This window comes from Neoarius graeffei, chromosome 8 (genome assembly GCF_027579695.1).
Source record: "Neoarius graeffei isolate fNeoGra1 chromosome 8, fNeoGra1.pri, whole genome shotgun sequence".
In the NCBI taxonomy this organism is placed as follows: Eukaryota; Metazoa; Chordata; class Actinopteri; order Siluriformes; family Ariidae; genus Neoarius; species Neoarius graeffei.
Window position 1 is genome coordinate 8,550,056 of NC_083576.1, and position 23,517 is coordinate 8,573,572.

The window sequence follows — 23,517 nt, forward strand, 5'->3', positions numbered from 1 at the left end:
TCTCATGCGGGTACTTGATGAATACTGGACGAGACTAAATTCCAAAAAGCCTCCCATTCCTGAGGCACCCACTCACCCCTTTGAGGTAGGGGATAAAGTGTTGGTAAAGAAATTCGCTAAATTAGGCACTCCTCTAGAGGAACCGCCCTACAGTGAACCCACGGATGTGCTCGCTGTAACTCGAACGGCTGTACTAACTGACCTTTTTCCACAGTGGATTCATGCCAGTCGAATAAAGAAGGCTCCAATGTAATAGAAATCTATATTGTTGATGCTTAACAGGTTTTTGTGTTTCAGAAAGTTGCTGTGACAATAGCTGACGGCCTTTTCAGGGATCCCCTTTCCAGCATCCGGAGTGATCCGGTTTCGGCTGATCTACAAAGAGGGGATGGTCGGTGCGTCCCGCAGACTTCTGAACTGAGGAATCTGGAAGACACGTGAGCCTGGGCTACCTTCAACTATCTACATCCTGTGGACACAGAAAGAACAAAGTCAGTGACCAGTATGACTTTCCTTCTGGTATTGGTCTTAGCGCTTGGAGCAGGGAATCCCGCTCAAGCCAGCCACGAGGACAACGTTTTTTGGCGATTTGCCAATTGGACTGCTAAACAACATACTAATCAGTCTTGTTATGTCTGTCAATACGTTAGAGTCTAAACTGTAGTTATACTCTGTAAACAAAGTATAAAAGAGGGGATTGTAAGATTGTGTGTGTTCTCGTGCATAGCTGTCCTGAGCTTTATGACCCTTTCACACCCTGGTAAACGTGCATAATCGCGAGAACATACTCTTTTATTTTCTCTGTACCTTCTAGTTTCGCTGAAACCACATTCCTGGTTCCTCCTGTTCTAGGGGGTGTATGGTCTGCTCTTTCATGTATAATAAAAGCGACTCCTTATCTGGCGAGTTGACCTTGTGCCCCCGAGCCCCTTACTTATCTTGTCACGCAAGCTTCTGATGTATATAAACCCTGCTCTTTCTGTGTATCGTTGAGCAGTGCTTGAATAAACCAGATTGATTTAACTCGTGTGGTTTGTTTTAACCCTGCTCCAGAGCGCTCTTACGTCAACGCATCTGAACTGAGACAGACACAGGTTCTAACATCCCTCCTCCCAATTTTCCTGCAGCACATCCAGAATGCCACACGGCTTATGCCCATATAATAATTCAAAGGGAGAAATCCCTGTGGAGGATTGCGGGACCTCTCGTACTGCGAACAACAGGGGTTCGAGCCACTTATCCCAATTATGCGCATCTTCACTAACGAATTTCCGGATTATGTTTTTGAGTGTCTGGTTGAATCGCTCTACTAATCCATCCGTTTGTGGGTGATATACACTGGTGCGGATGGACTTAATCCCCAGTAACCCATACAGCTCGCACAGTGTTCATGACATAAACGAGGTGCCTTGGTCTGTCAGGATTTCTTTCGGAATCCCGACCCGGGAGATAATGCGGAAGAGCGCTTCCGCAATACTGCGTGCTGAGATATTGCGGAGAGGCAATGCCTCTGGATATCGCGTTGCATAGTCCACTAGAACTAAAATAAAGCGATATCCCCATGCTGACTGATCTAATGGCCCGATGAGAGCCATCCCAATTCGCTCAAACAGGATCTCGATTAGAGGAAGAGGGTGCAACGGCACTTTTGGAGTGGCCACGGGATTTACTAATTGGCATTCATGGCACGCTACGCACCACCAAGGGACATCCCCGTGAATTCCTGGCCAATAGAACTGGGCCATTATTCGGGCTAGTGTTTTGTATTGCCCCAAGTGTCCGGGCATGGTATTAAAGTGAGCCGCATGGAATACGAGTTCCCTATAGCTCTTTGGTATTAACAACTGGGTTACTCGTTCCTTAGTTTGAGTGTCCTGCATCACTCGGTACAATCTATCTTTAATAATGGCAAAATAGGGGAAGGTTGATGCCGCGCTTGGCTGAAGAGTTTGACCATCGATTACTCTCACTTGGTCAAATGCATGCCGCAGAGTCTCGTCTCGTGACAGCTCTAACGGGAAATCCCCAAGGGACTCCCCGAGAGAGGGAGGAGGAGTGGGGTGCTCCTCACTCTGACGCGGTGTTGACGCAGACGGCTCTGTGACAGCTTCTCCAGCCAATGCCACACCAGGATCTTCCCGTGACCTACTAGGGCAGGACCCACTACATGTTAAATACTCCATTAATTCTTTAAATCCCAGCCAATCAGTACCCAAGATCAACGAGTGGATAAGGCGAGGATTAACCGCCGCCTTCATTTTATGCGTTTGGCCCCGGAATAGAATCTGGATCAACACTAGAGGGTAATTGTGAACATCCCCATGCACACACAACACCTTCACTGCTTGTGCTCCCCCCAATGCCTCACCTTGCACCAGGCATTGGTGAATTGAGGTCGGATTGCAACCGGAATCCACCAAAGCGTGATATGTATCCCCTTGAATACTCACCTGTACGCGATGCATTCAGGCCCGATCGGGGGCAGTTTCTGGCATGTCGGGGATCCGGAAGACAACCCCCACCTCCCTTGCAGGGCTCTGACTCTGGAGATGCTCCGATTCCCTGCCGTGCCAGCACACCGGCCCAGGCTTTCCCTCTGCACTGGTGTTATGGGTGTCACTCACCTGAGGGGGAGACAACACAGACAGAAGAGGGAGATGGGAGGACACCAAGGGTGCGATGGGCCAGCTGGGGAGGAGCCAGCCACCACCTCCATGGCAGGGGAACAGGGTGGGGAGGGGGACAAGAGACAGGGGGGGAAGAGAGAGAAGAGAATCGAGGGGAGACGCCTCGTCTACCTGCCGTCAGAGCCGCCTCCAAATGGTCCTCTGCCAGCTCGATGGCTCGTTCCAGCAATGCCGGGCGGTGACACTGGACCCATTCCACCATTCCTTCCAGAAGTTGAGAGATGAACTGCTCCAGTGCCACCAGATCGATGATCTCCTCGGGGTCGTGGTCTTCCGCCCTCAGCCACCACCGGCAGGCGTCCCGGAGTTGCTGGCCAAATGCAAACGGCCAGCTGACCTCCTCCAGTGTCAGTGTCCGGAAGCGCTGACGTTGTTGCTCCGGGGAGCGGCCGAGCCACTGCAGGATGGCTTTCCTCAGGTCCACATAGACCAGCCAGCTGTCAGCAGGGAGCTGCTGCGCTGTGAGCTGTGCCTCACCAGTCAGGAGCAGGAGGAGGCGCGCCACGCGCTGCTCCAGCGGCCACCCCCACGCCTCGGCTGCTTGCTTAAAGAGAGCGAGGAACGCTTCCGGATCATCCTGCGGTCCCATCTTCGTGAGGGTGGCGGCAGCGGTGACCAGCAGCCCTGCTGACGTGAGCCAGTGCCGGAACGCCTGGCGATCTTCCTGCTGGGCCAGCATCAAGGCTTCGAAGGGCTGCTGCTGCTCCTTCCGGAGGGTGATCAGCTCTTGATCCTGGTTCTGCTGGGTGGTAGCGAGGGCAAGGATGAGCTCTTTGAACGGGGAGGACTCCATGAGGTGGTTCCCTTCTGTGCATCCCGGGTTCCGGCACCACTGTAGTAATCCACGATGTGGGTGGAGCACAGAAGCACGGCAGACGAGAGTTCGTGTTCACACACACGCACTTTATTGAGCTTTTCAGCTTTCTTTCTTTCTTTCACTCACTCACGCACACATTTGTTGTGGTTGGGGAGTGAATTCCTCTTCTCTCCTCTCCCCTCCCTTTATACTCCATCCCTGCAACACACACACACACACACACACACACACACACACACACACACACACAAATTGACATCAGGTGTAATGACCTAGCCACTTACCTTCCCTGACCCCGCCCTCCATTCACAGACTGCTGCTTGGCCACGCCCCAGCTGCCACAAGCAGATTCACCACTCGGCTTCTTTACAAGAGGTGTTGGAAAACCAGCACCATTGAAAATGCTCATTTTATACCTTTAGACATTTTGTAAGAAATCAACAAGGACACAACAAATTAATATCCTGGACTCTACAATAAGGGGGGAGTTACTACCTAAGGTGGAGGAGTTTAAGTATCTCGGGGTTTTGTTCACGAGTGAGGGTAAGGGGGAGCGGGAGTTGGACAGATGGATCGGGGCAGCATCAGCAGTGATGCAGACACTAAACCAGTCTGTGGTAGTAAAGAGAGAGCTGAGCCAAAAGGCAAAGCTCTCAATTTACTGGTCCATCTATGTTCCCACTCTCACCTATGGTCACAAGCTATGGGTAGTGACCAAAAGAATGAAATTGCGGATACAAGCGGTTGAAATGAGTTTTCTCCACAGGGTGGCTGGGCTGTCCCTTAGAGACAGGGTGAGAAGCTTGGTCATTCAGGAGAGACTCAGAGTAGAATCGCTGCTCCACATCAAAAGGAGTCAGTTGAGGTGTTCGGGCACCTTGTTAGGATGCCCCCTGGACATCTCCCAAGGGAGATTTTCTGGGCATGCTCCATCAGGAGGAGACCTCAGGGCAGACCCAGGACATGCTGGAGAGATTACATTTCTCAGCTGGCCTGGGAATGCCTCGGTATTCCCCCCGGAAGAGCTGGTGGAGGTGGCTGGGGAGAGGGAAGTCTGGATTGCTCTGTTTAGGCTGCTACCCCTGCGACCTGGACCCGGATAAGCTGCAGAAGATGGATGGATGGAAGGATGGATGGATTCTACAACAAATGATTATGAATCATTTTCAGGAAGGATCCATCTTGCTTGTTTGATGCTTCACTTCACTTTTCTTCATGTAAAATGTGTTTGAAGAGGTTTTACTCAACACTCAGTGATAAAGAAAAACTACGTTGGTATTTCTGGGCACCACATTCACAGCACCTGATTTTCAGTGTAATTTCACTCGAACCCGGAAACATAAGCAGCACAGAGGTGCATGAATAAACAAGCCCCGCCCCCAGGGAATGGACTCAGTCACAGTCCTTGACTTCGATTTAAGGCAAACACACATCATTTTTATAAACGCGCCAGTAATGGAACATAACTTTTGTTTAAACTCAGAAATTTTCCAATAATGTTGAAGATTTGTGTTACATTTTCAATTAAATTGTGAATACATTTATTTTGTCTTGAGCAAAACTCAGAGTCAGACAGATAACACCATAAAATATACACTGCCGGCCACTGGGATCGAACCAAGAACATTCTTGCTGTGACGTGACAGTGCCAATCACTACACCATCGTGCATTTATTTATTTATTTATTTCCAGACTTGTGTGCCTTCTGCAAAATACAGAATTAAAAAAGAAAACAGACAACAAAAACTTCTGTACACATCACAACAGGAGTGTATCACATTTAATAAATGTGGGAAGTGATGAAAGTCATAGACAGATTTGCATTTTTATCTAAGTGATTTGTGAATAAGCATTTTGAAGGAATAAAAACAAGAATAAAAATAAGAAGGAGCAGTAGGAGCCCTCTGAAAATCCATGAGCTTGAGTTTGACCTTTCAGGGTCACTCAAGGTCAAAGATCATGGTGCCAAATGAAAAGCCATATGGGAGTTCCTATATGCTCATAATAGTAAACATCTGTCTAACGGCAACTGTCTTGGAGTTATAATGGAAAATGTTATTTTGAACAAAAGGTTGACCTTTCCAGTGACCTTGACCTTCACCTTGACCTGATGAACCCCAAAATTTAATCAGGTAATCTACGGATCATAGCCCACCTACTCTGAAAATTTGAAGTCAGTCCATGCAACCGTCTGAACACTAGATAGCTAACAGACAAACACACAAACAAACCGCACTGATTACAATACCTCACTCCGCCTACTCCGTCGTGGGCGGGGTAACAATGCTTGGTCACTCATTGGTTCCTGATTATCCAATCACAATGAAGTTATGACCTGTAACTTGCTCTCAGAAAGTTTCAGCCATCACACAAGACAAGCATGGCTCACCATGTGGACAGGAGGAGGAGCCAAGCACCTTTCTCACCTTTCAATATTAATTTATGTCTATGGTAGTGTAATATATTTGCCCTAAATATAATCTTAATCTTATCAAGTGATTGTATTTAAAGTTAAATTGAATATATTTCAAAGCTCTAAAGCACAGGATTTAAGTTTAATGTCCATCACAATGGACTTCAGGTGCTGAAAGACAACAGCAGGAGCTTGATGATTTAGTGTTCGTATACCAGGCTGTGAATTTCTGGAAGCTTTTCAGAGCTAAAATGTAGCTTGACAATATATTAATCATCATCAAAGTATTTTTTTTTTTATAGTGATGCACTTTTAGAGTATAAAATCACAAACTTTCTTGAACTTCTGATAAATGGAGAACTGTCCGATCTTGACTGCTTGGATTCAGGAAATGAGGCAGATGAGACCAGGAGTAAGGGAGTAAAGTGAGTAAAAGATGATGTTTTATTGGTTTCAGAGAGGGACAATGACAATGGAGAGGTTTCACTGTCATTGAATGGCAAAAGAATTTGAGGTAGCAGCTGAGGTTGAGGTAGAAGACAGTGTAGGGACAGAGGAGCATGAGGATCTAACAGTTACCAGGAAGGAAGAGATTGGTGACGAATGCAACATTCAGCTGTGCTTTGTACAAAACCAAAATTGTTTCAATGCATAAATAATATAATATAATATAATATAATATAATATAATATAATATAATATAATATAATATAATATAATATAATATAATATAATATAATAATGTAAAATATTATTTAAATAATTATTAATAATTATAAATGAAAATAATATTAAATGTTCCTTAAATAATACGCCAATTTGTTCTGAAGGTTTCTTGATATTTTATGTTCATTTAGTCCTGGTGTCCATTGTAATGGACAAGAAAAAAAAGAATAAAAATATGAGTTGGCAAAAAATAAATATTCGGACTTCATTTCTACATTGAAGAAAAGTAAAATCAGCTGTGGAAACATTTTCTTGCTCAGTAGAAAAAAATAAAGTCTGAAGGGGATAAAGAACGTTTAGCAACAGTGAATAAAAATATCATGATTACGGGCAAATTTATTTAATATGTATTATTATGCAATTATTGTGAACAAAGTTAAATATTATCAGCTTTTGTTGTTGCTGATGTTGTTTTTTCTTTTCTTTTTGTACTTTCACCAAATACAGTCATTTTGCTTCTAGAAATCCGTTCATCAGTCAGCAGATCAATTATCTGTCCAGCTGAAACGAGCAAAAATATTTAACAATAGTTTAATAATCTTTGAGTGATTAAAAGCTTGTCATGAAAAATATGAAATAAATTAACACACAGTCGAGATATTTAACCTTCTAAAACATTTTCACTGCTTCTGCCGTGTGTTTCTCCATTTATTATGAATCATTTATGTTACAGCGTGCAGTTTTCTTCACATCAGCGTACACACACTCATCTGATGAACCAGATTTCTTTGTTTCAGCTTTGGGTTTCCTCTTAGAGAAATGCACAGCTGCATAATTCAGTGTTTCAGCTTCAGATTCCTTTAAAAATGTTAATAATAAAGCAAAAACAAAATAAGAATTTCAGCTCACAGTAAAAACCAGACAATCTGTGGAACTGCACGATACACACTCACTACACAGTTAATGTTCATCAACATTAAACATAAAAGCTGGGGATTGTTGTGAAATCTGATCAAACTGACTGTATAAATGACATCGAGAACATTATCAGGAAAAATATCTGAATGGAGCAACATTTCACATGTAGACTAATGAGTAAATAAAGGAGACATAGTGATATCTACATTAAAAAACATGATTAAAATATAGAGTATATAATAGAATAAAAACCAGTGCTATTTTTATTGCACACGTACCTGATTCATTCCTGGAAAATTTTCGACAGAAGCGTTTACTATTAATACAGAAACACACATTAGTGTCTTTGATAGGAATAAAAGTCACTGGAATTTTTATCTGATCACAGAATCACTTACTTTTATCCCATTTTCTTCTCCTCAGTATGAAATAAATGAGACAGAAAATCAGAAGTGCACACAAACCCAAAGCCGTTCCCAAACCGAGCACTGAGGAGTGGAGAGATCTGGTCACTTCTGAGAATGTTATTTCACTATATTATGAATTAAGGATGATTAATTAATAGTGAATTATCAGGCATCTGACCTGTTTTCTCTTGTGTGTTCATGTTAGTGCTGTTTCCATGCAGTGTTGGTTCACAGCCCACTGAATTATCACCCAGAGCTGGTTTAGATGTTTCTGATTCAATAGTAACATGTTCACCTGGAAACATTTATCATCATTCACTGACTAAAAGTCTGTAACTCAGTGTAGTTGAAGAAGAAAACAAAGTGAACATTTCACTACTTCAGTATTATTTGTCTTCCAGGCTGAACATGTTAATGATAATAAGGAAAAATATCACGACATTAAAGCAGGAGTTTAAGAAAGTTTAGTGGAAATCCTACCTTTAATTTTTAAATGAGTTCCATCTCCAAACACAAGGTTGGGTCTCGTCAGTGCACAGTAGTACATGGCTTCATCAGACTGAAAGGTGTTTAAAAATGTAATATTTAAGCAGTTTGAAGATCTTTCTATTTGGAAACGTGACTTTTGGGATTCATTGTAAAATGTTTCTCCCCCACTTTTATACACCGTGACTATAATCTGAGGTTTTTGTCTGTTCGGTTGCTTAAACCAGGCGATTATCCCATATACATTTTCAGAAATACAACACTGCAGAGTCGCCGAGTCTCCGATATCCACACTGAGCTCTTTATCAGGCTGATAAACTCCTGACTCTGTGAGGGATTGTGCAGCAACCCAGCGTCTACCAGGTTGGAGTGGATCTAGAAAAAAAAACACATTAATTAAGTAATGAATACATTTCTTAAACCAATCTATATAAACTGTTATTAAAAATCACATCAGGAGATCTTTCAACATAAACAGCTTCACAAAGTGTTTGAGAGTAATCAGCTCAATCGACTTTATTTTTTTTAAATCTATGAAACTAGATGTGAATAATTGACTCATATTACTTACACATGGTGCTGAAGATCAAAATTAAAATCCACAAACAAGTCATTTTTCATTTCTTCGTACATCTACAGTGTTTGTATCTCATTTATGAACAGAATATGAATGCACTTGAAGCAGGGTTTGGATTTATATTTATACTCCAGGCGCTCTGTATTGAACACGCCCCAGAATATGACGTGATTGGGTGTCATAAAAAAAAGACATGATCAGAGAGCACATGATATTCTGATCTGCCTACATCGACCCCACATTGTTCCATATTTGTGTTTTGGTGTTGCACAGTGAGGTCTTGATAAAGACGTTCTGACAGAATGGAAAATGTGGTTTACTCGTACACTCTCGTGCGCCTACACTAATGCCTTATTGTTTATTTTAGTCGCCTTCTTAATTTAACTTGTATGAACAAAATTCCAAATCAGTAAATGTAAATGCTGTAAAAGTGAATGAACTCGTGACAGATTTGACCCGATACACACTATAGTGACCATCCTGGAACATGGGAGTGTCAGTGTTGTGTTCTACTGAGATATGAAGCACAAATGTAACCTCAAGGTCTGATCAACAACACTGACCACCTGCTTATTTATTTATTTATTTATTTATTTATTCAATCTGTTCAGGTGCACAAAATACTGACATTGTATTGTGTTGTGTTGGGAGCGGCACGGTGGTGTAGTGGTTAGCACTGTCGCCTCACAGCAAGAAGTTTCTGGGCTCGAGCCCATTTGCCACCGGAGGCCTTTCTGTGCGGAGTTTGCATGTTCTCCCCGTGTCCGCATGGGTTTCCTCCGGGTGCTCCGGTTTCCCCCACAGTCCAAAGACATGCAGGTTCGGTTAACTGGTGACTCTAAATTGACCGTAGGTGTGAATGTGAGTGTGAATGGTTGTCTGTGTCTATGTGTCAGCCCTGTGATGACCTGGCGACTTGTCCAGGGTGTACCCCGCCTTTCGCCCATAGTCAGCTGGGATAGGCTCCAGCTCGCCCACAGTCCGGTACAGGATAAGCGGCTACAGATAATGGATGGATGGAGATAATTTTATTCCCTTCTGAGGTAAAGACTTCGGTCAGTAATAAATGTGTAATGCATACAATTTTCAGTTGACTGTAAAAGGTGTTCTATGGCCGTAATAATGTCACTGAACTTCAACAAGAGAGGGCAAAAGTACTCGACACAACAAACAAACGAACAAAAAAAAAACTCTTTGGATATTCACTGTAAAAGATATGAACCTATATCAAAAAATATACTTCTATCTATCTCATATTTATCCATCATTTCAGTTTGTGAGTTGTGTGAAATTTTATTATTATTAGAAGACAAGAAGAAGCCTTTATTTATCGCACGTACACTCAAGCACAGACTTAAGCACAGTGAAATTCCTCCTCTACATTTAACCCATCTGAAGCAGTGAACACACACACACACACACACACACACACACACAAGTGAGCAGTGAGCACACACACACACTCAGAGCAGTGAGCAGCGATGCTACAGCGCCCGGGGAACAGTTGGGGGTTCGGTGCTTTGCTCAAGGACACTTCAGCCCAACCTCAGGCCCTGGCTGCCCCATGTTAACCTCATCACATGTCTTTGGACTGTGGGGGAAACCGGAGCACTCGGAGGAAACCCACACAGACACAGGGAGAACATGCAAACTCCACACAGAAAGGACCCCATCGGCCACTGGGCTCGAACCCAGAACCTTCTTGCTGTGAGGTGACAGCGCTAAACACTACAGCACCGTGCATTTATTTACTTATTTATTTATTTCCAGACTTGTGTGCCTTCTGCAAAATACAGACGTGAAAACCAGGCAACAAAAAAATCTGTACAAAACACAACATGAGTGTATCACATTTATTACATGTGTGAAGTGATTAAAGTCATGTACAGATTTGTGGTTTTTATGTAACTGATTGTTAATAATCACTTTGAGGGAAGAAGAAGAAGAAGAAGAAGAAGAAGAGATGAAGAGGCAGTTGTATAATATATTACAGTTTCATATACATCACTTCAGAGTACACCAACTTGTCTGAGAAACAAACTCCACTTCCCTTCTTGGGAAACTGTAAAGCTGCGTAAGTCCAGGAGTCGACATGAGAGTCCTGGGAAAGATAAATAAATAAATAAATAAATAGTTCAGAGTTACAGATGGGATACAGCGTGTCATTGGTTTGTATAATGTGAGTGAATCTTAAATCTAAACCATTATAATTAGCACTGAATGAATGTAGCAGCATATAAAGAGGATGAATGAGTCAGGAAATGTGATTGGAGGTGAGATTTCTCCAGAACTAAAGGACACATCGACATTTAACCAGAATTACAAAAGAGTATATAAATACTATATCACCTGTAATCTACAGACTCACCTCCCTCGTTCCTGCTGAACCTTCTGTTGAAGCCTTCACTATTAATATGGAACAAAAGCCGATTAGTGACAGAAGTGAACTGAAGTCATCATTATCTGATCACAGAATCACTTACTTTTATCCCATTTTCTTCTCCTCAGTATGAAATAAATGAGACAGAAAATCAGAAGTGCACACAAACCCAAAGCCGTTCCCAAACCGAGCACTGAGGAGTGGAGAGATCTGGTCACTTCTGAATGGGCATCAAACACAATGAAAATTACATTAGTCCAAAAAATACCATCTAAAAAAATCATAATTTAGACAAATCATTCATTATGATTTTCAGATTAATGCATTAAAACATAATTATACAACATCTGACCTGTTTTCTCTTGTGTGTTCATGTTCGTGTTGTGATCACACAGAGCTGGTTTCGATGTTTCTGATTCAGTGGTAAAACTCTGACCTGTAAACATTTATCATGAATCACGGACTAAAAATAAACCCTGAATGCCGTGTTGTTAAAGTTACCAAACACAGTGAACATTTCACTCCTTCACAACAGTAATGACAAATGAAACGTTTCTACATTTAACCAGCACATTATTCATTTCAGTAGAAATCCTACCTTTAAATTTTAAATCAGTTCCTTCTGCAAACACAGGGTCGGGTCTCGTCAGTGCACAGTAGTACACGGCTTCATCAGACAGCGTGGTGTTTAAAATGGTCAGATTGAAGCAGTTTGCATGTTGTTTAATCTGGAAACGAGGATTTTGGAATTCATTGTAAAACTTTTCTCCAGAAGCTTTAAAGAATCTGACGACTATCCGAGTCTGTTTTCTGTTTTGTTGCTTAAAAAAGATCATTTCTCCATCTTTTATTCCAAAAATACAACACTGCAGACTCGCCGAGGCTCTGATATCCACACTGAGCTCTTTATCAGACTGATAAACTGGTGGCACTGAGGATTGTGCAGTAACCCAGCGTCTACCAGACTGGACTGGATCTACAAAAACAAAAATTAATTTGGTAAAGAATGTAATTCAGATTTTATAATACATTAAAAATCGCCTTAATGCTGAGCTTCTCAAAGTTTTTATTTTTTTTTTTCAAACAGGGATCTGTTTAACTTTATAATAAATTACACAGACCCCAAAGAGATTTATTTTTCAAAACCAAATCCAACAATTTAACATAAGGCTCGTAATTTAACTTCTTAGAATAATTCCTTTAAATATTCATCAAAACACTGGGTCCAAATTATTATTATTATTATTATTATTATTATTATTATTGAACAATTTGTTTTTACTTTAGTGAGTTTTGTTTGATCCAAGTTTGCAGTCAAACAGATGAATAACTACAGTACAGTATATGAATATGTTTACATGATGAAAATTGTTCGTATTACTTACACATGATGCCGGTGATCAAAACTAAAATCCAGAAACTAGTCATTTTTCAGTTCTTAAAAATTACACAGAGTTTGTATCTCGTTTAAGGACAGAGTGTGAATGTGCTTCAAGCGCAGTTTGAATTTATATTTATACTATAGGCGGGCCGTACTGAGCACATCCCAGAATGTGACGACATTGGCCCTAGAAAGAAAAAAAGTGAGATATTAAGCAAGCATATGATATTCTTGTCTACCTACTTCCCCCCCACATTTTTCTCTCTTGGTGTTTTGGTGGTCAGCAGAGATATCAAAAAGAATAGAATGGAAAATGTGGTTCACATGAATTCTCACGTGAGCCTACACTCACATCTCACTATAACTGCTATTTTAATCTGAATAAAAGCTTCCCTCAATAGTAACGGTTATCTGGGCCAAAGAAGGGTGTCTCGCATTTGAATTTCAGCATTTCCGGGGGGCATTTATTATTGTAAAATAGTCGATTTCATAAATAAGAGACACAACAAATTTAAAAAACAATAAAAGCTCATGTTAGAGGGATGGGTCTTGAACACTGGTAATGTGTTTTTGATTGATTAGACAGTTATTCTTTAACAATGGCTTATATGAAAATATGAATACAGAACCCAACTTTCCCCCTCATAATTTATGTTCTCTGTCCTCCAAAAGGGCACAGGGGTCACTGTCAGTGTAACTGTTCCTAATAGTCCTGGGTATGACTTTAAACTGCAACCAGTGGTGAGTCTCAGGTCCAGGAGGACTTGACTATTGGGGAAAATGGAGTTATTCCTGAATCACCATTGCTCCCAGGTCGGCTCTGATCCAGAGGAGTGGTAGCACCTGCCTGGGTTCCAGCTCTGGGTCCATCACCAGTAAGGCAGTGGCAGGAGGGCGCTTTTCAGTACACATCTGGCTATCATGAACCAGGTTAAAGTTATAGCCCTTTGTAAACCTTGAGTTTGAACTTTCAAGGTCACTCAAGGTCAAAGATCATGATGGCAACTGGAAGCCCATATGGAACTTCTTATATGTTGATAATGGTAAACATCTCGCTATCATGAACCATTTTCAAGTTATCGCCCTTTGAAAAACCATGACCTTTAGTTTGACTTTTCAGGGTCACTCAAGGTCAATGATCATGGTGCCAAATGAAAGGCCATATGGGAGTTCCTCTCTGCTCATAATAGTAAACATCTGTCAATCAGCAACCATTTTTGAGTTATAATGGAAAATGTTATTTTGACCAAAAGGTTGACCTTTCCCGTGACTTTGACTCGATTACCCCAAAATTTAATGAGGTAATCTACGCCCCATTGCCCACCTACCCTGAAAATTTGAAGTCAATCGGTGCAACAGTCTCAACGCTAGATTGTTAACAAACAAACCACACTGATTACAATACTTCGCCCCGCCTACTCGTCATGGACGAGGTAACAAACTCTTTGGACATTCAGTGTAAAAATATGAACTCAGATAAAAAAATATCATTCTATCGATCTCACATTTATCCATCATTTCAGTTTGTGAGTTGGGTAAAATTTTATTATTATTAGAAGACAAGTAGAAGCCTTGATTTATTACACGTCCACTCAAGTACAGACTTAAGCACAGTGAAATTCCTCCTCTGCATTTAACCCATCTGAAGCAGTGAACACACAAACATGCACACACAAGTGAGCAGTGAGCACACACACACACCCAGTGCAGTGGGCAGCAATGCTACAGTGCCCGGGTGTAACGCAGCTGTGACAGACCAGACACTCGCAGATTATAAATGAACTCAGGGTCTTAACAAATCAAATTTATAAATAATCTTTGTTAAACCTGAATATTTTAAATTCATTTAAACAACTTTTGAATATGGGAGCAAACTATTTTTTTTATTCACTGGAATGAAAACAAATACATTAAATGAACAGCTTTGTTTCACTTTTTTCAGTGTGGTTTCAGAGAGGGACAATGACAATGGAGAGGTTTCACTGTCATTGAATGCCAGAAGAATTTGAGCTAGCAGCTGCAGTTGAGGTAGAAGACAGTGTAGGGACAGAGGAGCATGAGGATCTAACAGTTACCAGGAAGAGAGAGATTAAATAGCATTGTAGGCCTTTCACTACCATCCTGGATCTCCTTCATTTCTAAATGAATGTCTTGTGAGAGTGGAAAAACCAGTGGGGGTGAAACGTGGAAGGTCCAGCACGTCTCCTGAGCCAGTTCACGTCCATCAACCCAAACACGATCAGGATATAAGGCTCCGACCTGAAGTACAGTTCAACATGGTGGACCACATGCCAAATTATGATGACAAGAAAGAAGCTACCAGATGCAAGAGGCTCTACAGTATATATATATATATATATATATATATATATATATATATATATATATATATATATATATATATATAAGCAAAAAATAAGTCTTTGGTGATGAATGCAACATTCAGCTGTGCTTTGTACAAAACCGATATTGTTTCAATAATATAATATAATATAATATAATATAATATAATATAATATAATATAATATAATATAATATAATATAATCTCATCTCATTATCTCTAGCCGCTTTATCCTTGTACAGGGTCGCAGGCAAGCTGGAGCCTATCCCAACTGACTACGGGCGAAAGGCGGGGTACACCCTGGACAAGTCGCCAGGTCATCACAGGGCTGACACATAGACACAGACAACCATTCACACTCACATTCACACCTACGGTCAATTTAGAGTCACCAGTTAACCTAACCTGCATGTCTTTGGACTGTGGGGGAAACCGGAGCACCCGGAGGAAACCCACGCGGACACGGGGAGAACATGCAAACTCCGCACAGAAAGGCCCTCGCCGGCCACGGGGCTCGAACCCGGACCTTCTTGCTGTGAGGCGACAGCGCTATCCACTACACCACCGTGCCGCCGAATAAAAATATGAGTTGGCAAAAAATAAATATTCTGACTTCATTTCCACATTGAAGAAAAGTAAAAATCAGCTGTGGAAACATTTTCTTGCTCAGTAGAAAAAAATCAGGTCTGAAGGGGATAAAGAACGTTTAGCGACAGTGAATAAAAATATCATGATTACGGTCAAATGTATTTAATATGTATTATTATGTATGTATTGTGAACAAATATAAAAATATTATCAGCTTTTTTGTTTTTTTCTTTTCTTTTTGTACTTTCACCAAATACAGTCATTTTGCTTCGAGAAATCCGTTCATCAGTCAGCAGATCAATTATCTGTCCAGCTGAAAAAAAGCCCTGTTCAAAGCCCCACAAAGCTGCCCGATATGATCGAAGCGGTGGGCAAAGCCGTTAGCACTCAGACTGTAGCTATTCAGAACTTGAATCGCAACATGGATAACATCATGGAGAAGTTGATGGCTTTGCAAAGAGAAATGGATCGTTTTGGTGGCCAGAATGGACAAGTGGGTTAAGCGAAAAAGGACACGTCTACCCATCTTAAGTCTAAACAAATTCCAATCTTATCTTGGCTCCCTAGCCAGCACTGCCTCAAGGCCGTCGCTGTAGAAACGCAATTCTCTCCCTGGAGTTCACTGCAGTGAGACTCTGTGTGTGTGTGTGTGTGTGTGTTTTTCTTTCTATACTTTATCTGTCTGTACTATGAAAGCTAAGTCGAACCGGAGTCAAATTCCTTGTGTGTGTAACATACCTGGCAATAAAGTGCTTCTGGTTCTGATTCTGATGTGGTTTATGGATTAATTGTGTATTTTTAGTTTTGTAAGTCTTTTAAATACATGGCTCTGGTGGTAACTTCATCATCTCCGTTTCTCTTTTTCCATTTGTATGCTGTGAAATGGCTCTTGTTAAGCACTTTGTGACATTTCTCTGTTAAAAGCGCAATACAAGCAAACTTTCCTTCCTTACGACTGACTTTATCACATCGACACTGTTTGTTAGTCGAGCGATTCTGGTGTCATGATTCTTCTTCTCTTTTTGAAATATCAGTTTGAGAACATGTTTGAAAAGCAGTTTACAGGTAAATGTAGATGAAAATACCTGAGATCTCACCCTGTCTCTATCACACTGAACAGGTGATGGAGATGTAAAAGTGTCAGTGAACCAGAGCGGCGTGTTGGACTCGGTTCCTGCAGGAGCGTCAGTGACTCTGCAGTGCTCGGTTCTCTCTGAGAGCAGAGCAGCAGAACACCAAGTGCTCTGGTTCAGAGCTGCTTCACCACAATCCCATCCTCAAATCATTTACACTCATCACAACAGCAGCCGTCAGTGTGAGAGCGGCTCTTCTACACACACCTGTGTGTACGACTTCTCCAAGAACATCCTCAGCATCAATGATACTGAAACTTACTACTGCGCTGTGGCCGTGTGTGGGAAGATCATTTTTGGGAACGGGACTCAAGTACAGTTGGGTAAGAAGTGTAAGATCACATTTACTTTCTCAGAGAATGCATATAATAATATTTCCATCGTAACGTTTTCTTTAATTTGTGTTTAATGTCGATATTTTGATTACCATCAATCAGTACAATGACGATCGTTATAACCACAGGACAAAATCTCTATTTTATATCGACATAAAATGTCAAATAGTGTTTTATTATTATGTTTGTTTGTTTGTTTGTTTGTTTGTTTGTTTGTTTGTTTGTTTACAGAAAAATCCTGGGATCCTGCTGCAGTGATCTTTCTCGCTGTAGCTTTGGGAGTGTGTGTGTCTCTGATCTTTGTTCTTGTTTTCAGCTGTAAAGGGAGAAACTGTGAATATTGCTGTGGTGAGTCTTCAGTAAGGTTGTGGATTGAAATATTCTGCAATATAAACAATTGTTATTGCTATTTATTTGCTTTGCAACAATAAATTGCTAAAAATCTGTTTTCTGCCAAAAAAAAAGCCAAAAAAAGAAGAATTTACATTTTACAATTTCAGTCCAGTTCCACTGAAACACAAAAACATTGTCTAAAAGCCACAGCTTCTGGATATATTGATTTAATTTCCATTTAATTTTACAAATAAAATATCAAAGTAATAAGCATGAACATGAGAACGATGTATCTTTATTCATCGTGTTTATTAAAATGGATCCTGTTCTATCCAACATGATCTTTGCACAAAGACAGAAAGTTAATTTTTTAAACATTTCTACATAATTTTAGGTAAAATGAGGTGTTAACGTATGTACAGGGAGAAAAAACAACCCCCAACCCAATTCTCAAAACCTGATTTTACATCATTTTTTCTCCAGAATTCAGCCTCAGTCACATCCAGTGGTTTGTTTTTTTTTCCCCAAACTGCTGCACATTTACTCCATTTCTGTTTCCAGTTGAGACGATGCGGTGCGCATTTTGGCTGCCGCTTCTCACCGGAGCTTTTTATTTTTCCCCCCTTTGTTTCTCTTTTTGTGTTTCTACAGTTTGATGTTTGTTCTTTGTTTGAATGTTTTGCCCGCCGGTTGTGGTGTAGCTCCAGACCCAGTTTTGGGTGTCGGTTTCCTTCAGGCCTTGGTGCACTGTGGGTGATGCCTGTGCTGCTCACTATGGACTGCAGTGAGCTCGTTGCTCTTTTTACATCAGGGTTATCCAGTGCTCTGTGTGGCGGTGCTTCTGTGTTTGGCACGGTGTTCTGAGTGATGTTGTTCGGTGGCGTCGCGGTGGCTGTGCAGGTTGTTTGGGACACACCAGCGCTCTGTGTGGCAGTGCTTTTGTGATCACTTTGTAGATCCATGGCGTGGTGTTCAGAGTGATATTGCCCGGCGGTGTCGTGGCGGCCGTGCAGGCGGTGTGGGACATACCCTCATACACCTTTTGGTGGGACTGTGGGTAGCTACACCACTGGAATTACATCCTGAGCCTCTTTGGTGGACAGTTTTTTTTTTTTTTTTTTTTTGTAACTGTAAAGCAACCTTGGCTGTGAGAAAGGCATGATATAAGTTGAACTATATTATTATTATTATCATTATTATTATTATTATTATTCGTAGTAGTAGTAGTAGTAGTAGTAATAGTAGTATTGTGAGTCCTCATTAAACAGCAATATACTGTATATTAAATCTGGATCTCAACATAAACATATATATACATATTTTTTTTATAGGGAGATCTCAAGACTCTGTGGTCAAGAAAACACCAAATCAGGTCACTAATGCTGAGTTTATACTTATTATTATTATTATTATTATTATTATTATTATTATTATTATTATTATGAACTTACCTAAACCTTGTAACAGATTCAGATGAAAGCTGTGTCTTGACTTCATCTTGTCCACATTACATTTTTTGGAAATCTAATCCCGCTCAAACAGTCTAACTGTTACAATGTGCTCATATTTCCATCAAGTAATCATTTCATATTTCATTCCCACAGAGTCGTGATGCTGTAGAGCTGAACTTTGCTGCCTCACACTTCAGTAAAACACGAGGGAAGAGAGAACGAGCTCATGATAATGTGTACACTGACGTGATTTACTCTCCTCTTTCTTAGGTCATAAATATCGGAGCGTGTCTAATCTTCATTCCTCTCATACTTTTAATCTTTAGCCTGATTGGAAATCGATATTAACATGATGGAACATTACAAGGTGATGATTAAAAACTAAATGTAATTGAGGTCGAGGTCTCTGCAGGGCTACAGAAGTGTGAAGAGAAGAAAAGACTGTTATACACTTTATGTGTCTGTTGCAGTTACAGTACAGAGGATCAGGACAAAGCATAAAACCTTCATCACTGAATTTTAGCGACTAACTACTAATGTCTGTTAGTTAGCATGTTAGCCAGTGTGCTATGGGGGTATAACAGAAAATCATGATCAGTGATATGGTTGTACATTCAAAAATATTTCTTAGTAAATAAAGAACTTTGTGTGAAACTGAGTAATTTTGTGTATTGAAGACTAGAATGCTGCACTTTTTCTTGATTGTATGAAAATAAAGATCAACAAAATGAGGATGAAGGAGGCTGCAAATATAGAAAATAAATAAATAACAGCCTGCCTTAGCTTTGCTTTGCTGAAGGATACCATTTGATATAACCATCTTCAGATTTCCATCACCCTGTGAAGCAGCTTTGAGACCAAAAGGTCACTGGTTCGATTCCCTGGACCAGCAGGAACGGTTGAATTGCCCTTGAGCAAGGCATCTAACCCCCAACTGCCCCCCAGGCTGCTCTGGGTATGTTGTATGTCACTGTGGATAAGAGCCTGTGCTAAATGCCATTCACATAATTAACGTAAATATCCACCCAACATACACACTGTGTTGTCAGTGGAGGTTTTTTCAGTTAATTTAATCACTTCATTTCTTGACCTTTGTTTAAAATGATCTGATGACCCCCCCCACCCCCACCCCGTACATCTGAGCCTTTGTGTTTTGTGTATTAGTTCTTGATCCTAAAATATTAAAATATTATAATGTTTTGCTCCACGCTGATACTCACCAGTAGCTGGTGTTTAGAGTGAAGTGAAGGGAAAAGTGTAAAAAGTGTGTGGTGACAGTATGAGAGAGAGAGAGAGAGAGAGAGAGAGAGAGAGAGAGAGAGAGCAGAAATGTGTGAGTTTGAGATCAGAGAGAAGAGCAGTGAGAAGTGAAAGTGTGTCGCTGTCCGTGGTGTTGAAACTCTTCTGACACAATGCACTGGTTGCCAGATCAACATAAAGCACGGAACCTCAGTCAGCTACAAATACACAATATGGGGTTGGGTGGGGTTTAAACTGTACTGCAGCCAGCCACTAGAGGGCCTTAGAGACACGGATTTACTTTTGAAGACCTGTCATAGTGTCCACCTATAGATACAGTCACTGCTGAGATTCTAGAACATTACAAGGCACCTGGCAACACAAAATCAGCAGTTTAATCCTCCTCTTATGTTGGGGGTTGTTTTGACTCATTTATGTTTTTGATTTGTCTGAAATACTGCTTCGAGTCTCTTTTTATGAATAAAATCACATAACTTTGCCTCATTTGGGGTCATGAACAAGCTTGCAAAATTTCAACACTCTCATGTGTTGTTGAACATCTGTACAGTTTGTCCTGATGGTGTTGTTTTGACTGGGTCTGACTGCACCTGCTCAGGGGGTTAAAAGAGTTTTCCCAAGATTATTTCTTCAATACTGGAACAGACTTTCTCTGACAGAGCGGCTCAAAAGGACACAAAGACGAGGGCACAATAATATACTGGATATCAAAGTGAACACAAGTGTCACATTTCATTTAATAGATCAAATGGTTCTTATAGTACAGACTGGTTGATGTTTAAGTCCCAAGTGTGCCAGTTTACTCAGAGCTGATCGCTACTGTTCAACAATTTCTATTCAGTGATGGTAAATAAGTTCCACAAAACTCCAGGGTTCCAGATTTACTTGCTGCTCTGTATCTTTGTCTTTGGTGTGTGACAATAATAGTGATTTAAATTGTAAAATTAAGATTTATAGTGATATGGGGGGGAGGGGGGTGAATGGTTTTATTTTTGAACTGAAAGTGGTCCCTGGCTGCAAAAAGGAACAATGAAGAAGGAACAGAAAAGAAATATTGTGTCACTAGATGGAGGCAGTGCAGTGTGACAGGGCTCATAGAGGAAAACTCTGACATGGAAAGGGTTAAGGAGCATGAGAACTGATGAGTTAGAGTCACAGAAGAGGATTGAAGAAGAAGAAGAAGAAGAAGAAGAAGAAGAAGAAGAAGAAGAAGAAGAAGAAGAAGCAGAATGCACTTATAAAATCTTAAACAAAAATGATCCCTCATTCCTCACAGGACTGCAGTAAATAAAAAGTTATGATGTCAAGAAAAATTCATCTTTATTGCCTTAAGAAACTGTATTTTCACTATTTTCACTTTTTCAGTAAGATAACAGCTTGCCTGTGACCCTGTAGGACAGGATAAGCGGCTACAGATAATGGATGGATGGATGGATGGATGGATGGATGGACTTGTCCTGCTTTCAGGACTCAACCACAAGACAGTCCATGTGTTCTGTCCATACAGTATCAATAACACTGTGAAAACACAGTGACAGGTTTAAGACAAGAAGAAATCCAGCTCAATACGGTACACAGACATGCAGAGGATTCACTGTTACCAGCCTGAAGTTGATTATTTTCCTATGACAGCACAGCCCAAAGTGTTTTATTCCTCTTACACCACAGCAAATTTCCAGTGAGAACATCAGCCCAGTTCTCCTATTTATAGTCTTTACAAAACATGAATAAAGAAGAGACGGAGGTCACAGCTACGAGTGTTCCTGAGAAATGGCACCTGCAGATGTTTGATGAGATCAGGACAAGTGAAGAAGGATCTTTCTGCCCTGAGGTTTATGATCTGGTGGATTATAAGAAGCTCCGCCCACTAACCTCGAATCAGGAAGTTCAGGGCGGGGTGTTGAGCTGCTGCTGAATCTCAGCCTGACACATGAAGGGGTGAGAACTTTTAGTGTCTGTTTTTCACTCACACATGAACAGACATGTTGGGCATCAGCAGTGTGTTTAATATTAACACCTTAAAGTAACAGCATTATAATGGATTACGGCTGCTGGCTGATGGGTGGAGACTGAGAGGTGACCAAACTGAGGGTTAAAACAAACAAACCAATAAATGAAAAAAAACTTTCCCTTTCAGTATGCAATATATGTAAATATTCTCTAATAACTGATATACTGATCATATATTGCTTTAATAACCTCTTTCCTATCAATTCTTTATTTATTTTTTATCTCTTTAGATATATTTTTGCACTGAAATGGTAAAACAGATTATTATATTTCACATCCAAAAACCTAGGGGGATGCAAACTTTTGAACTTTTCTCTATAAACAAGTCGGACATGTGACCTTTCACAGCTGTGGGTCTCATAAGAAGCTCGTTCCCCTTCACTGTCCCTCAGCACACACAGAATGCACACACAGGTCTGGTGTGGGAAGTTAAAGCTGAGAGTGGTGTGGCTTATAAACTCCGTGACCATGCTGCTGTGTGTTTAGAGCAGATTAAAGTGAAATCTGGTGCTTTAGAAGAGAGGAGTTACAATTTCACACATTTATAGAAAGGCTATGAAGATGATTCTAATTCTGGATTGTATCTGAAAAACAACAGCGTGGCCTGAGAGAGAAAAAAATAACCACACATCCTGTGGAAAGTTTGAGAGGTGAGAACCTGCAGGCCGCTCTGACCGCCTGAGTCGCTTTTCTCAGAAACACCATCAGAGATGAAACACTCAGAGCTGCAGTGTGTCAAAGAGCAAAGAGATAAACAGAGCTACAAAACCACAGACACACTTTACATACAGAAATAAAGACCTGTTTGTTCATCTTTGTGAGAAAACCTGTATTCATGCATGTATTTAACCTCCATCCAAATATTACATCATAATATATTTGTCTATAAAATGCGATCAAATTCACTGAGCACCGAATTCTTTTTATTTCACTTCTCTGATCTTGATTCATTAAAACTCATTTACAGAAAACCTGCACCACATGGTCTATCTCCTGACAGTTCATTTTAATATTTCAGTTTTGCTTCTTCAGTGTCAAAGTGTGGCTGAGATGTGGGGTGGAGCGAGAGAGAGAGAGAGAGAGAGAGAGAGAGAGAGAGAGAGAGAGAATTTGATTGGCTCGAGCCACAGAGTGGTGAAGGAGGAGCCGCATTAAGGCCTGAATAAAACTCCAGCCGTATCAACACAAAAGTCTCACATCTCTTCATGATCATAATTCAGAAAAAGAGAGATGAGATTTTCCTAAATCTTTGGTCGTTGGTCAAAGTCAGGAATCAGTCGAGGAAGAAGGAGCTTGTAGAGGTTTGTAAGGGTTTTTCAAGGGTTCTTTAGAAT

The 23,517-nt window shown here is 40.8% G+C and overlaps 1 long non-coding RNA gene and 2 gene segments (V, D, J or C); 1 reads left to right on the forward strand and 2 right to left on the reverse strand.

The window, feature by feature from the left end:
* Positions 1-6,949: 6,949 nt before the first annotated feature.
* On the reverse strand, positions 6,950-7,846 carry LOC132890023 (uncharacterized). The gene is made up of 3 exons (XR_009655132.1): positions 7,781-7,846; positions 7,251-7,442; positions 6,950-7,145 (listed from the first exon to the last, which is right to left on the reverse strand). It is a non-coding gene; the product is annotated as an uncharacterized LOC132890023 (long non-coding RNA).
* A 200-nt stretch (positions 7,847-8,046) lies between these two features.
* LOC132890359 (Ig kappa chain V-V region MOPC 149-like) lies at positions 8,047-9,009 on the reverse strand. The segment is given in 3 exon segments: positions 8,047-8,180; positions 8,390-8,770; positions 8,967-9,009. Coding segments are annotated over 3 exon segments (558 nt in total).
* A 7,698-nt stretch (positions 9,010-16,707) lies between these two features.
* LOC132890360 (Ig kappa chain V region K29-213-like) lies at positions 16,708-17,495 on the forward strand. The segment is given in 3 exon segments: positions 16,708-16,729; positions 16,785-17,120; positions 17,449-17,495. Coding segments are annotated over 3 exon segments (405 nt in total).
* Positions 17,496-23,517: the final 6,022 nt, after the last annotated feature.